The following is a 15,368-nucleotide window of genomic DNA, read 5'->3' as shown; positions in this document are numbered from 1 at the left end:
TAAAGACCCAGATTTCTAGCCTCCCAGGTTGAGTAGATAGCCTTAAAGGTTTGTGACCAATGATGGCCAAAATATCAGGCAATGAGAGGTTGAATAAGATTTCCAGGTGTGTGTGTGTATGTTTGGGTCAGGGCCAGTACCTTTTCTCCCCCAATGAACAGCAAAATTAGAATCAGTTATGCAAAATAACAAGCATTGTAGAATAAGGTTTATGTGAGGGGAATGTGTGCCCCCAAAGTGGATACATTAGTGAAAATAATGTACAAACAGGTTTTATGTTTAGCAAAACTGTTTGCAAAAAAGGGCATGCATTAGGCAAAATTGCTTACAACATGGGCATATTAGAAGAAATGTGAGTGGGAAATGTGTGCAAATTTTCACATTCATTTAAAAAATAATCTCAAACTGATGTGAAGATGGGATGAACTGAATGTGGGGAAAACTTGAAACTCAAGGAAACTGAAATGGATGCAACTCATCCCTCCCTAGTCACAGTCACACCACTGATCCATCTAGCCAACAACTTGGCTACCCTTTCCTTGACAACCATTCTCTCTGCTGTATGATATATTTTTAAATGGAGATTCTGGGCATTGAACTTGGGACCTTCTGAATGCAAATAGGTCCTTGACTGCTGTGCTTTGACCTCTCCCCAGCACATATGCAACTGCCTACTACTGTATCAAAACATTGGCTCAGATTAGCCAAGGTGTGACTGCCAGTGACTCTCTAGGTCAGTTGTGCTATCTTAGATCACTTGAACCGTAGCTGCTGGGAGGTGAACCTGTGCCCTTCTGCCTGAGGGCAGAGACTGTTTCATTACTGACATATGCAAGCCACCCTGGGAGTCTTTCTTTCTTTTACTGGAGAATAGGGGAAAAATGCTTTAAAAAAACAAAAACAAAATCCCAAGGGATTGTGCCCTGTGTTAATTGTCTGAAGGTGGGGAGTGGGCCAGAGTTCTTTTTTTAGATTTTCCACTTCAGGCACCTGAAAGGCTTGCACTCAGATTCTTCAAGGTTATTAGAAACCCAGGCTCTTTTGAAGACAAATCTTTCGTTTCTGAAGTCTGCTGAGGATGGACCCACTGCCTAAGAAGGGGTCACAGGTTGAAGCCATCCTTTTAACAGTTCTGTCCTTCTCAGACCCAGGCTTCTAATGAGCCAAAATCACAATCCATTAAAGAGGAACAGCCAAGCAGCTTATTCTACAGTCTGGAGAGATGGGATCAACTGATAAGGGGCAGGAGCTGAAGCAGTTATCAGAATCATTAGGACATCAGATTTTATTTTATTTTTTATCACAGACTCTGGCTGTGGTTTTTCCAAATCCAAGGCAGCAGATTATAAAGATTCAGTTTTCTCCTTCCACTAAATATCTTCTTTCTTTATGGCAAACCACCAATTGATTCTCACAGCAACAAAAAAATGAGCAGGAGTGGAAGCAAGGTGTAATAGCCCACTGAAGATGTTTTGGTGAAATTCCAAATTGCACTATTAACAATGGGGGCAGGGGAGCTATTTTGAGAACGAGGGTCAGCTTCACAAGGAAATGAATTATATAACATTAATGGGTATCCACAGCTATGGAAGGGATGGAGTCCTCCAAGTAGTTCCTAATTCGGATGTTGAGCAGGTTCTCACACTGACTCTCTGGACACTAGATGGAGGGGTGTGAACCCTAGGGTAGCCAAGTGCCCTACATTACAGAAGATAACCCTCTATTTGAAATAATACTCTGTTTGAATGGCTAACTTAAAGATACACATGAAAGAAGTACATAAGGGGCATTGAAACTGTCCATCCATAGTTATCACTTGGGCAGCAGGCAGACCAGGCACACCAATTATCTGACTATGGTCCTTCCCACCGGGATGAAATATGTAATATAGTAATTCCCCACTGTGCTGAGAAACAATATAGTAATTATTGTGGGAAATTTCAGTCAAACTTTACTATGTATAAGTGCTAGTTAGTGCATGAAGGCGTTAAGACCAGAAAGGTCTTGTTTCTAAACTCAGGTGGTCATGCTCCCTCAGTAAGGGAGGAATTGAAGCTGCTTCTCTTCCTTTCACTTTCTCCACACCATATAACTGACCAAGTGCGGTGTAGTGGTTAAGAGCGGTAGTATCGTAATCTGGGGAACCGGGTTTGCGTCTCCGCTCCTCCACATGCAGCTGCTGGGTGACCTTGGGCCAGTCACACTTCTTTGAAGTCTCTCAGCCCCACTCACCTCACAGAGTGTTTGTTGTGGGGGAGGAAGGGAAAGGAGAATGTTAGCCGCTTTGAGACTCCTTAAAGGGAGTGAAAGGCGGGATATCAAATCCAAACAACAACTCCTCTTCTTCTTCTTCTTCTTCTTCTTCTTCTTCTTCTTCTTCAAGGAAGATGTGTCTGAGCAAACTTCTAAGCTTAGAGCACATGTTTTGAACTATCTGTATTTTCTACCCAAGAAGTATTATACCTGTGTTTTCCTTGCTGCTGCTTAGATAAATGCATGAATCTGACCTTTGGAACTTTTGTAAGTAAGTTATTTAAAACTTACTGAACAGTGTGTGGTCTGTTAATTGCAAGAGGGGTAGAAAATGGGGAGTTTAAACTCTGCTACTGGAGACTCTCTCCTGCTGGAGAGGGAGTTTGTCCCATGTTTTGAATACAGGTACCCAGCTGATTCTTTTGTTATTTACCCCACACATGTGGGTCACAGGCAGTGCTTCTTTTTTATAAAAAAATTGTTTAGGGTTACTCTCATTTTCCTACTCATGTTGAAATACTGCCCCTCAATGAGGCCAAACTTAGATTCACAAAATGTTTAGGGGTATGTGCACCTTTGCGTCCCCCCAGAAAAAAAGCACTGGTCACAGGGATTCATATTTTCCTCCCACAGTTGCAAGAAAGTCTCTTATGTTCCACTCACACATAGACTGAATATGCGGAAAAAGGGGATTGAAAAGTAAACTTTAGCCAACATATTAAGTTAGGTTCCTTCCTTTCATCCTCAGCTCTTGCTTGCTTCTGATTGAGGTCATGATTCTGTCTTCTTCATTGCTGGCATAGCTTGAAAAGCAGATCCAATTTCTGGATGTTGCCCTTAAGCCTTTTAAAGTGTAACAGAAAATGATAGTTATTCTGGAAACCTTTTAAGGCATTCTGCGGCATTTAACAGGGTCAGAGTGTTGCAGTCAAGAATGACAGCTGTGGTACAGAATGGAAAACTTCTAGAGCTGAACTGAGTTTTCTGTGATAAATTTTCCCTGAAAGTCTCATATGCCAAGTTTGAAAATTAATATTCTCTAAATATGTGATTGCAGAATGTGTTTTTGACACACTGTGTTATTTGTCATTGTGTCCTAGATGTTATTTATTTAGCCATGTTTGATGAAGTCTACAATTGTTGTGCCATAATATTACTATCCAGCACACTTGATAACTGAGGCACAGCAGTATCTAGTGTTTGACAGTACAAAATTTTTGCAGTGTATCCTTACCCTGTGCAGAGTGGGATGGGGGAATGTACTTGTTTAGAGTGCCAGCCAGCTAGCAATGCCATCCTCCAGGATACCCTATTCCATCCCCCCACTCTATGGACGTTTAGGATTGGCTCAGCCCTCATTGGATTGTTTGGGCTTTATTTGCTTACATTTAGGTTCTTTCTTCCATTGCAGAGTCCAAGGCAGGGTACATGTGGTATTCAGGCAGTCTCCCACCCAGACGCTGACCAGAGCAAGTTCTGCTTGAACTCAGCAATGTGATGGTCTCATGTGTCTTCAGACCATACTCTTGGAGTGGCCAGAGCAGCACAGGTGGGGCTGCATTGCTCTCCTAGCTTCTCAACACCACATAGTGGTTCTACTTCCCAGGATGGGGTGGGGGAGGTGGGGAGGTAGGCACCTCACACATCCCACTAGCCACTACTGCCTGGGACCCCCTTTTTGTCTCATTAGATTTTAAAAAAGGAATTATACTTCTGATATTCTTGGGGTTCCTTCAAGCATACTGATACCCCCTTCTTGTTTACATGTCACCCTATTTTGGGTACATAGGCATTGTCACTCAATACATTAGTTTGCTACTACAGTAGAGGTAATGATTTGACTGTGATGACTAAGACCCAACATGGGTTTCTTAAAAGCAAGTTATATCAGACGAATCTCATATATTTCCTTTCTTTTTCTTTTTCTTTTTTTCTTTTTTGGTTACAAGTTTTGAATTTTGGGAGGGAAATGCATTTTTAATGGAGTTACAAGTTTAGAATTTTGCATTTAAATGGCGAACTAGTAAAAACTAGAAAATGTCAAATGTTGAATATTTGCAAACATTTCCCTCCCAGCTTCCGTTGACATTTAGTGTGTATTGGTATTTAGTGTGGTAGATGACATGCAGTGATAACATTTAGTAGATGACCTGCAAGAGTATTAGAATCTTGACAGTGTTTGATAGCCCTAAAAGCAATATTGCCAAGACTTGGAGTCAAACATTGATGTCTATCAATTGCTACCAAGGATAAGGCTTTGTGTTTTGAGCTGCTGTATTTCACTGACATGTTTTGCAAATAGGGGCTCTGAACAGAGCTGTTGTGTCTGTCTACTGACCCTCCTCTCTTCCTGTTATGGTGCATGGCCAGAGAATTATCACATAACTGTGAATGGACACTTCCTTCTCTTGTAATTAGAGCATTATTTTGTGGGCTCTCTGATTCAGATATGCCGTGTGTGTGTGTGCATGCGTGTTTACTGCTTTTAAATGCATGCAGCCCCATTCATAAGTCATGTGCCTTGTGAAAGACTTATATTCTGACCACATAGAGTTTTCACATTGTGTGCCTCAAACAAGCACCACCACACCTCAGATTCTGAGACAGTTTGAGACTGGGCCATATTGGCAGCTGGATATTTGAAGGGATTCTCATTAATAGCTTCTTCAGAGCCAATCTAAGCCAATCCAGGCTTTGAATCAGTGGTATACCTAGAGTTGGACAGCTGGAGCTGGAGCTTAGACTAAAACCTGGAATGTGGCCTTCTTTGGAGAACCCTTGGATGTTATTATCCTCTTCTGCTGGGCTTTGGGGTCTGCAGGGCAAATTGTAGTGATTACTGGAGTCTTTTCCAGTCCTAAGCCCTCAGCAGCTCCCAGTGGACTCTAGCAGCTAAATTATGAAAAACATTCTCTCAACCAGAGACCAGAGCGCTCCGAAAACCTAGGAAGGTTGGCAGGGCTTTCCCTCTCCAGTGGCTTCACCCTCCCCTCCCAAGACAGGCTTTGTGGGAAATAAGGCTATCAAAGTGTACTTGCCATGGTGGTCATATCTATGTCTAGGACCAGATGTTGATGCTGAAGGCTAGTTGTGGGAAATCCTAAGCAAGAAGAGTTCTGCTTTTGTGCTCAGGTCCTGTTTGTAGGCTTCCCCAGGCATCTAGTTGGTCACTATGAGAAGATAGGGGTGGCTAGATAGGCCTTTGCCTGATCCAATACGGGGCTTTTCTTGTGTTCCAAAAGAGCCCATAGGAATTCTGCAGCTGTATGCATCTGCATGGGTTTGGGGCAGGTGAAGCGGAGGTTCCGAGGATGATAGGAGAGACACATACTTAGGCTAGGATGGTGTAGAAGGGAGTGTTGAGGGGGGCAACTCATGAGTCATCTGAATCTGCGTTCTCCTCAGGCCAACCCTGGGACTCTGAGGCAGGGGATATGATACTTATCAAGGTTGCCTCAATGAGAAGATTACTAATGCTGGAGAAACTTTCATAACCTACCATTGTCCATCTCTTCCTGCATGTCTGGGAGGACTGGGTGTTTTCTGGGGTGCACACTAAAGTCTAGTTCTTTCTCATTGAGACAGAAAACCTGCATCTCAGAAGACATCTTAAGGCAGCCCTGTTCAGGGAAGTTTTAAATGTGTGATACTTTACTGTATTTTTGGTTTCTATGGAAGCCGCCCAGAGTGGCTGGGGAGGCCCAGCCAGATGTGCGGGGTATAAATAATAAATTATTATTATTATTATTATTATTATTATTAATTATTAATTATTATTATATCGCCTCAGGTAGAAAACGCTTAGCAAAGAGTTTTCTCCTGAAACAACTCCAACAGACAATTTGCATAGGAAATCTGCCCAGGCAATACAAAGCTTGGTTATAACCATGATGCTTAATTTATTTATTACATTTATACTCCGCCATTCTCCTTTCTCCAAGGAGCTCAAGGTGGTGTACATGGTTCTGTTCCTCCTCATATAAATCCCACAACAACCTTGTGAAGTAGGTTAGGCTGAGAGGCAGTGACTGGCTCAAGATCACCCAGTGAAATTCATGGCCAAGTGGCGATTTGAACCCTAGTCTCCCAGATCCTGGTCCAACACTATAACCACTACACCACACTGGCTAGTTCTGCAGAGATTTTATTTGTGCATGGAGCTGTGTGTGCCCTCATCTGCAGCCTCTGGAGTGCTGCGGCTCAGATACAGAGTGATCTTGGTGAGATTTAGTCCCCCAAGGTGCCAGGAAGGGCCCAACAAACTGGCATGATGTGTTGTGTCAACTGGATGTGTGCCCTAATACATGGTGTGCAGGAGGTTTTGTAGTGTGCGAGTCACATGTGAAAGAGTTTCATAAAAATATAAAGTTCTTAAATATAAATTATGTGTTTGAAATGTTATACTGTTTACTTCTCTCTCTCTCTCCCTCCCTCCCTCCCTCCCTCCCTGTGTGTGTGTGTGTGTGTGTGTGTGTGTAATGTAGGTTTTCCATTAACTAGAAAATGCTGTAAAAGTTTATTGGAAAAAAGTAAAAGCATTGCTCTGGGGTACAGCTGAAATTCCTCACAGCAAGGTTGTTGTTTTTAAAAGGAAGAAGTATTGGACAAACCAACCTGCTGTAATGATATGGTTAGGAAATGCCTGCTGATGTTTCATGTGTTAAGAGGGTGGAGGAAAGGGTACAAGCCTTTTCCCAGGGAAGACGTATTTGCTGATTGTCTCTTATCTTGTTTTTCAAGCTGATCAGTGGCGGTTCTATTGTAAGCGCTGAGGCAGTATGGGATCACGTCACCATGGCCAACCGGGAGTTGGCGTTTAAAGCAGGAGACGTTATCAAGGTCCTGGATGCCTCCAACAAGGACTGGTGGTGGGGACAGATCGATGATGAAGAAGGATGGTTTCCTGCCAGCTTTGTAAGGGTGAGTCAGATCCTCTTTTTTTCTCCTCCCTCTCTCCCTTCTTCCTCTATTCCTGAACATTTGTATCTTGCTCATGGATATTGTGATGACCATTGCTTTAGGAAATCACACAGCAGGGGAAGACTTTTGCCACCATTGCCTTTCTCTGCAGACTTTCAAGAAGCATCCGGTTGGCTATCCAGGGGGTGGGTGGCAAGGAGGTCTTCACTTTGCACCAAAATGAGTACACCATGGGACCAGACAAGCATTTCTGAGGAGGGCAAGCCACAGTCAGCGTGTCACCACTGCAAAGATCCACTCTCTGATAGCCACTCTTGCACCTGATTTGGCATGGGCACTGCAGAGAAGGGGCTTGGTAGATGGCATTAGGGTCAGTTTATATGGGAGCAGATGATCTTTCAGGTATTCTAGTCCCAAGCCACTTGGGGCTTTAAAGCTGGCACTTTGAATTACCCATCAAAAGTTAACACATATAAGTTAGCACATGCAACTTGATATGCAGATCTCTTTCCCTTTTTGCCCACCCTAATGAACAACCATGTATCTCCACCATCGTGTTCACACCTGCCACACTTTGTGCCAGTAGTATGTTTAGGCTAATGGCCAACTCCTCACATTCATCTCCACATGTTCCCCCAGCAGCTGCACATAAAGTGTGTGTTTCTGCATATATAATTCTGCAAATATTTGCACACATACAAATTTTATGCAGATATGCGCCCACTTTCTTCCTCTTTGTTACAATGAATTTCATGGCCACCCTAATTGTAGAGCAAAGGCCTTTCCAAAAAAGAACATCTGTCAAAACACCACAAGGAAGGGGAACTAAAGAAACTTTCCCCCAGGAGGGAATTCGAGACCCCAGTCATGAATCCTGAGTAGACCCCCCTCTCTAGACCAGGGTTGAAAACATCTTTACAGCACAAGAGATACATTTCCATCCAGGAAACCTTCAATGGACCAAATGCGAGTGATGGGTGGGGCCAGAAGCAAAAGTGGGCAGAGCAGCTGGTGCCAATTTTACCTTTCTAAAGTAGGCTACTTCCTGCACAGCCATATCTCCATCATAGCAAGCAATGAGCATTATCAGAGTTCAGTGATATGTTCCAGTCAGGCAGAAATACTCAGGGAAGATTCATAATAGGATTGGTGAGGTGTGTGGTCTGAGGAGGAGAGATGTGACTGAGGATGGAATTTGGCCTTGAGAGAGTCCCCAGGTCTGCCATAGACACAATCCAAGTGACATCAGGGAATGTTGGAACAAATGAAAAGACCTTTCTGCCAGGGCTGCAAAGGGCCTGGCTAAGAATTCCAGAAGTTTTTAACATATGTCTTTCTTGGCTGTTTTATTCTGCTGCGTTTGTGTTTGGTTTTGTAGGCTGGACGTCTCTTTTATGTGTATTGCATATTTCTTGTTATGTTTCATTCTTTTTTTCTGTACAATGCTAGGGAACTATATTTCACGAAAGAGTCTCATAAATATAGCAAATAAGTAACCAGCCTATTGAAATTTTCCATCCTATTTGAGAACAGAAAAATGTCAGGTGGGGTAGATTTAATGGCATTTCTCCAGAGACGGAGAAATTTCCCCTTCTATTTCTCATGGCTGGGGCTGACCATTAACAGAGACAGTAACACAGCATCATTCTTTTACCCCAAGTCATTTCATTGTCCCCACCACCACTGCATCTGTTTCAAGTGGCAGCAGCATCAACATCTGATTTAACAGCCTGGCCACTATTTTGCTTCCACCACAATCTTTTGTGATGTAGCATCATAACAAGGTATTGTTCGGTGGGGGAATGGTGGCAATCATATAAAGTGGTGGAGAAAATTCTGCAAGATTTTCTTTTCTTTTATGGAGTGGTGGACAGACAGAGAAAAGAAAAAAATAGCAGATATTTTCTTTCCAAAAAATGTCAGCTCAGCTGTGTTTCTGTCATTCTTCCCTTCCTTGTTGATAGGATTTGTGGTGTATTCTCATGGCTCCCAAAGCAACCCTGCAATTTGTCTTGAATGCAGCAAACCTTTCATAGTTGGGAACAATAGGAGAACTTTGATGATGGTGTTATTGTTATTAGTCGCAAGAGAGCAAAAGTGCAGCAGGATAACTTCCTCGCTGTCATAATTCCTTACCATTTTTCTAGGGACTTCTCAGACAGTTGTGGGGGGGGGCTGAGACCCAGATATTAACCCCTGTCCTTTTTAGTTCCATCCATCCTTCTCCTCAGCACAGCGTCTCTGTGATAGGTAGAGCAATAGCTTTAATCTCTTTTGAAGCCTAAGAGATATGGCAATTCCTTTTTCCTTACAAAATCATCTGAGTTGGGTGTTATCTGCTTAACTTTCCAGGTAATTTGACTAGATCTTTGCTGGTGGGTGGAAAGAGGAGGCAATTTTATAAGCAGCACATGCAATACTTTTCTGATGGTGCATTGCTTTTTCTGTCTCTTCCACCTGAGGTTATACCAACCACCCTAGCTTGTCTTAATCCCTAATTTATGTTCACTGTTCATAATGTCAACCAGTTATGATAACAGTAATAATTACCATTTGCAAGAAAAATGCCTTTATGATAACTGGTGTGTGTATAGCGAAGGCTTGTATATTACAAAGACGTCTGGGGTGTAGTGCATCTCTGCAGAGGCAAACCAAACACCCACCCCTATACAATTGTAGTTGGGGTGGGAGGCAAGCTTTTTCTACTACATATTTCCCTGTAGAATTAAATAGCAGCCATTGACATATATGGAAGAAAGTTAAAAGACACTCCACTGGGGTCAAGTGCAAATGAGCTTCTCATGAGTCAAGGCATTCAGAATCAAGCTGTCTTCTGTCTGCAGAGTCCTGACTCTTCATCTGCAGAGCTTCCTCCTTGATTCTATACGGTAGTTAGCACACAGTGATACCACTTTAAACTGATATGGCTTCCCCCAAAGAATTCTGGGATCTGTAGTTCATTAAAGGTACTGTGGGTTGTTAGAAGACCCAGGTAACTACTCACTGGTGAGCTTGACATCAATACCAGGAAAAGTCCTAAAACAGATCATTCAACAGTCAGTCTGTGAGCACTTAGAAAAGGATGCTGTGATTTCTCAAAAACAAGTCGGGTTCTACACTTAGGCAGGAAGAATCAGTTGCTCCAGGATAAGATGGGAGGATAAAAAAGAAGAAGCTACTTCTATTCTAGCTTGCATAAACAGAAGTATAGCACCAAATCAAGGGAAGTAATAGTACCGCTCTATTCTGCCTTGGTTAGACCATGCCTGGAATATTGTGTCCAATTCTGGGTACCACAATTTAAGATGGATATTGACAAGCTAGAATGTGTGCAGAGGTCTGCAAACAAAGCCTTATGAGGAATGACTGAGAGAACTGGATATGTTTAGCCTGGTGAAGAAGAGAGTGAGAGGAGATATGATCACCATCTCCAGATATCTAAAGGGCTGTCACATGGAAGACAGAGTAAACTTGTTTTCTTCTGCTCTGGAGGGTAGGACCTCAAACCAATGTCTTCAAGTTACAAGAAAGGAAATTCCGACTAAATGTCAGTAAGAGCTGTTTGACAGTGGAACCTTCTTTCTTGGGAGGTAGTGGACTCTCCTTTTCTGAGTTTCTTGCAGTGGGTTGGACTAGATGACCCTTGGGATTCCTTCCAACTCAGTTCTATGATTCCCCTCACAGAGCTACAATTCCCAGGGTTCCCTGTGAAGAGGGATTGATTGTTAAATCACTCTGACAATTGCAGCTCTTTGAGCAGAACAGAAGTCTCTTGGCAACTGGATGCTGTTTCAAATGGATGGTGTTAATGTGGGAACCAGACTCAAAACAAAACCTAAGGCTAAATGTGAGGACTAAGCATCCTCTTTACAGTAGAACAGTTTGTTCTGGACAAATGTCCTTCAAAGTACAACAGCAAGGAGAGCAAATCAAGCACCTCACCTTGTTTCAGAAATACTTCTCCCCCAACCCTGCAGGGACTGTTTTTCAGATGCTTTAGGTTTGCATCTTAAAAAATTGGCAGTTTCTTCCCAGATTTGTCACGGTGAAGACTTTCCAAGAACTACTGTAGCAATCTGTCTACAGCGTGGGACCTCAGTGGGGAAGCGCCTGCTTATTTATATGGACATCAGCATCCAAATAAGCATTTCCACTAGTGCAAGGACTTTTAAAATAATTTTATTATTGAATTAAATCAAATCAAATTTCTTATCCATCCTTCACCAGCAGGGCAGGTAGCAACAATTTAATATTCAGAATTTTAAAAAGGTAAAACAGATTACACATAATATCAGTTCCTCTTGTCGAAATGGGAAGACAGTGGGCATTTCAGAATAGCAACTTTTTATTTATTCTAGCTTATTTTAAAGCATCACATATATGTTTATACATACATTACCAAGAACCTCAGGTCAGCTGGAACTTTCCACATGTCCTGTAAATGATGTGTCTGTTTGGTGTTTGCTCAGAGCAGTGAATGTGGTACCATTGCAAAGGTCTCACAGAAAGCTGCATTGGTCTAAGCCAAATCCTCTCTCACAGTGGTTGCAGCCTGATTAGTCCTTGGAACCTTTGCCATTTTGAATGCAACCATGTGCTCTTATTTGGCCCTAAGGCATTTTCTACTGGTAATTGGATTAAGTCTAAATATGCATTTCCTGGAAGATGCCACCACCTTTCCTCACGAGAGACACCTCAGTAACCTGGCTGTAAGTTCTGGTTGGCCAGAAGCCCCTCATGACCTTCTGGCCATTCTGAGGTTAGAGTATTGATATGTCTGGTCAGCTAATTGGCTTCTAATCCCCCTTTACATCCAGAGCTGTCATTAAAGTAATCATTTCGATCTGCATTAGAGCTAGCACCCACCAGGAAGCAACTGGGCACCAAGCACTTCCCCAAACTTCTCTTGCCTAGGAGAGAGGTTAGCCTCTGATGCTGAGATGGAATGGGTCCCAAATCTGAGATCAAGTGTCGCCTTTAATGCCAGAGGGAAACCTGGCCCATCTGGAGAAGGACCTGACTACAGGCAAGGACTACAGGCAAGAGCAAACTTTTCAGGAATAAGGCCCTCCTCTTAAGAAGACCTCTGGGAAGGAGGAAGTTAACAGGAGTCAGCTGATGTAAGCATTTGGTTCCAGCAGCTCCCACTGAAAACCCCCAGTGTTGGGTTGGAAGAGCTGCTTAGACAACATCAATATACCAGCTCTATGTCCTGCCTATCACAAACCTGGCCATGGACTCCTCTCACTTTTGCCTCTTGCCTGCCTCTTTATTGTGGACTCTGATCTTGGAGTAGCCCTGGATATCACTTTGGTTGCTACCCCATTGTTGCTGCTGGCAGGTCCCCTGCTTACTCAGGATTGAGAACAGGTTGGGCTGTGAGTCCTGGAAAACTTGCTCCCTGCCTTGCTGGCCTTTTCCCACCTGGCATAGAAAAGTGGGACATGGACTGACCCCAGCTACAAAAGTTGCTGAACACACTCTTGGGTTGTGGTATTGTTTAGGGTTTTTCATTTGGTTTTGTTGTTGTTAATGATATTAATTAGGGTATGTTTAGCCTGGATAAGAGGAGACTGAGAGGGGATAGGATAGCCACCTTCAAATATCTAATAGACCGTCCCATGTAAAACAGAGCAAGCTTGTTTTCTCCTGCTCCAGAAGGTAGAATCCAAACCAGTGGCTTCAAGTTACAAGAAAGGAGTTTCTGACTAAAAATCAGCAACAACTTTCTGATGGTAAGACCTGTTGACAAAGGAATGGACTCTCTTGGAAGTTGGTAGACTTCACTGGAGGTTTTTAAGCAGAGGTTGAATTAAGTTTGCACTTTTAGAAGACACCTGAAGGCAGCCCTGTTTAGGGAAGCTTTTATTGTTTAATAGGTTATTGTATTTTAGTGTTTTATTGGAAGCTACCCAGAGTGGCTGGGGAAACCCAGCCAGATGGGTGGGGTAGAAATAAATTATTATTATTATTATTATTATTATTATTATTATTATTATTATTTTATTTTGCAGTCTCACATAAAGCCTGTTGCAATAATCCAGCCTGGAGACTATCAGTGCATGGACACAGTTATCAGGCTATTGTGGTCCAGAAATGAATGTAAATTACCGTATTTTTCGCTCTATTAGATGCACCGGACGATTGGGCGCACCTAGTTTTTAGGGGAGGCTCCCCACTCCCCTGCGGAGTCTTCATCCTGTGGCTAAGCCAGAAGCCAAGACATCCAGCGGGATGCATCCTGCTCGCTGTCCTGGCGTCTTCTTTAGCCACGCGCAGCCTCTCCGGCCTGGAGAGGCTGTGCACGGCTAAGGCTCCCCCAAGAGCCGCGTTCCCTTTAAAGAGCGCCCGGGAAAAGGCCCCAAGAGCCGCACACACGCTCCATGCGGCTCTTTAAAGGGAGCGCTGACAGAGCCTCCCGCCTGCATTCGCTGCGTAAGACGCACACACATTTCCCCTTACTTTTTAGGAGGGGGAAAGTGCGTCTTATAGAGCAAAAAATACGGTATGTACCAGCCAAAGCTGGTGGAAGTCACTCTTATCTACTGATGTCATATGGGCCTCTAGCAACAGATGGATCCAGGAGCATCCCAGATTGCAAGTTTCCTCTTTCAGAGGGATGTCGATTCCATCCAAAGGAGGCAATTGACCAATTATCCAGACTTGGGAACCACCCACCAACAGTGCCGCTGTCTTGCCAGGATTTAGAGTCAGTTTCTTGGCACTCATTCAGCCCACCACCGAGTCCAGGCACCGGTCCAAGGCTCCACAACCTCTCCTGATTCAGATGTTACAGTGAAGGAGAGCTAGGTATTATCAGCATACTGATGACACCACGTTCCAAACCTTGCAACGGTGACTTCAACAGCTTCACATATGTTAATCAGCATTAGGGAACAAGATGGTACCCTGTGGTGCCCAAAACACAATTGCCAGGGAGCTGCTGACAGATCAAGTAAGAATAATAGAGTTCCATTCACCACGTCCTTCTCCATCCATCAGGGTGGCCAAGGTGAATGCAGTCCCATAACCAGGCCTGAACCTGGAATTGAAATTGGTCCATTGGATGAAATTGGTTTCATCCAAGAGACCATGCAATTGTTGCACTACAACCCTCTCAATCACCTACCCGAAAAAGAGAGTATTTGCAACTGGGCAGTAGTTGTCACATTGTGTCACAAGCCAGTGGTTCTGCGGTGGGCTTTTTCAGGAGTGGTTTGATAATTGCAACTTTCAGGACAGCCAGGACCACTCCCTTCCACATGGATGTTTTGCCCACACCCTGTATACACACATTCATAATCCCATGGCAAGCTTTAAGAAGCCAAGAGGGGCAAGGGTTGAAGAGAGATGTTGCTGGCCACTGGCTGCATTGTCCCAAGAACCTTGTCCACATTGTCAGGCGACATCAACTGAAGCTGATCCCAATAAGTTGAAGCAGATGTTGCACTGCATGCCTCACTGGGGAATGTAGTCTGTGGCAGAGGAAGGGGAGTGCAGGGAGTGCTGTCCACTCCAGGTGTCATCACTGAGGAGGGGGGTTTGACAAACAACAACGGGCTCACGAAACTTTTTAGGTGTGACGTAGTGGCTTAGATGCCTGCAGGTTCCACACTGCCTGAAACGGCAGCATAGGACTTGTGTCTGCCTACTGCCTCTCCCTCAGCCTCCCTACAGCTAAGGGGGAGGCAGTGGAGAGGCTCCAAGCATCGGAGAGGCTCGCCTCGCCCCACCCCCGGCTGCAGGACACCCTCTCCCCGCCCCAGGCACCAGAGCAGTTAGCTACGCCGCTGAATGTAGTGAGTGTGGATGTGGCATTGATATTTCTACGAAAGCGAGTGACTTTACCCTCAAAGTGCCTTGCATACAATTTACACTGGCCCTAAAACTCGCTTCCCTGAAGTAGATGTTAACAGACCCTGAACAATATGAAAATGTTCCACGCGGTGGCTACTTTAAGAAGTGGATGGAGGCAGAAAAGTGAGCCTTCTTCACCGCTCTGACTGCTCCGCAGTTATGTTTCACTCATACTCTGTCAGCTTCTTTCATCACTTGCACTCTAGCCATTGTCTGGCCTGTTTCATTGCCCCTAGTTCACTGGTGAGCCAAAGTACACAACAGGCCCCACAATGCAGGAGAGGGTGCTCGGGGCAGTCGTGTCAATAGCCCAACACATCTAACTGTTCCACAGCATG

General features: G+C 43.9%; 2 protein-coding genes across 12 annotated transcripts in view; both read left to right on the top strand.

Annotated features, from left to right (window-relative positions):
* Positions 1 to 7,091, top strand: part of LOC307207700 (uncharacterized protein) — a 53,677-nt gene extending 46,586 nt beyond the window's left edge. Inside the window, exon 3 of one of the 2 annotated variants that reach the window (XR_013834767.1) lies at positions 6,994 to 7,014. The gene's annotated coding sequence lies outside the window, so the exon portion shown is untranslated. Of the gene's footprint in view, positions 1 to 6,993 lie in introns of both variants that reach the window. The other variant, XM_079961808.1, reaches the window with a different exon arrangement.
* ARHGEF9 (Cdc42 guanine nucleotide exchange factor 9) overlaps positions 1 to 15,368 on the top strand; it is a 289,965-nt gene that overhangs the window by 202,483 nt on the left and 72,114 nt on the right. For all 10 annotated transcript variants that reach the window (XM_079961599.1, XM_079961597.1, XM_079961600.1 and 7 more), the window contains one exon: positions 6,994 to 7,173. In XM_079961599.1, coding sequence (XP_079817725.1) covers positions 6,994 to 7,173 — 180 coding nt within the window. The remainder of the gene's footprint in view (positions 1 to 6,993; positions 7,174 to 15,368) is intronic.

This window comes from Podarcis cretensis (genome assembly GCF_951804945.1).
Source record: "Podarcis cretensis genome assembly, chromosome: Z".
In the NCBI taxonomy this organism is placed as follows: domain Eukaryota; kingdom Metazoa; phylum Chordata; class Lepidosauria; order Squamata; family Lacertidae; genus Podarcis; species Podarcis cretensis.
This window is presented reverse-complemented; position numbering and strand designations above follow the sequence as displayed.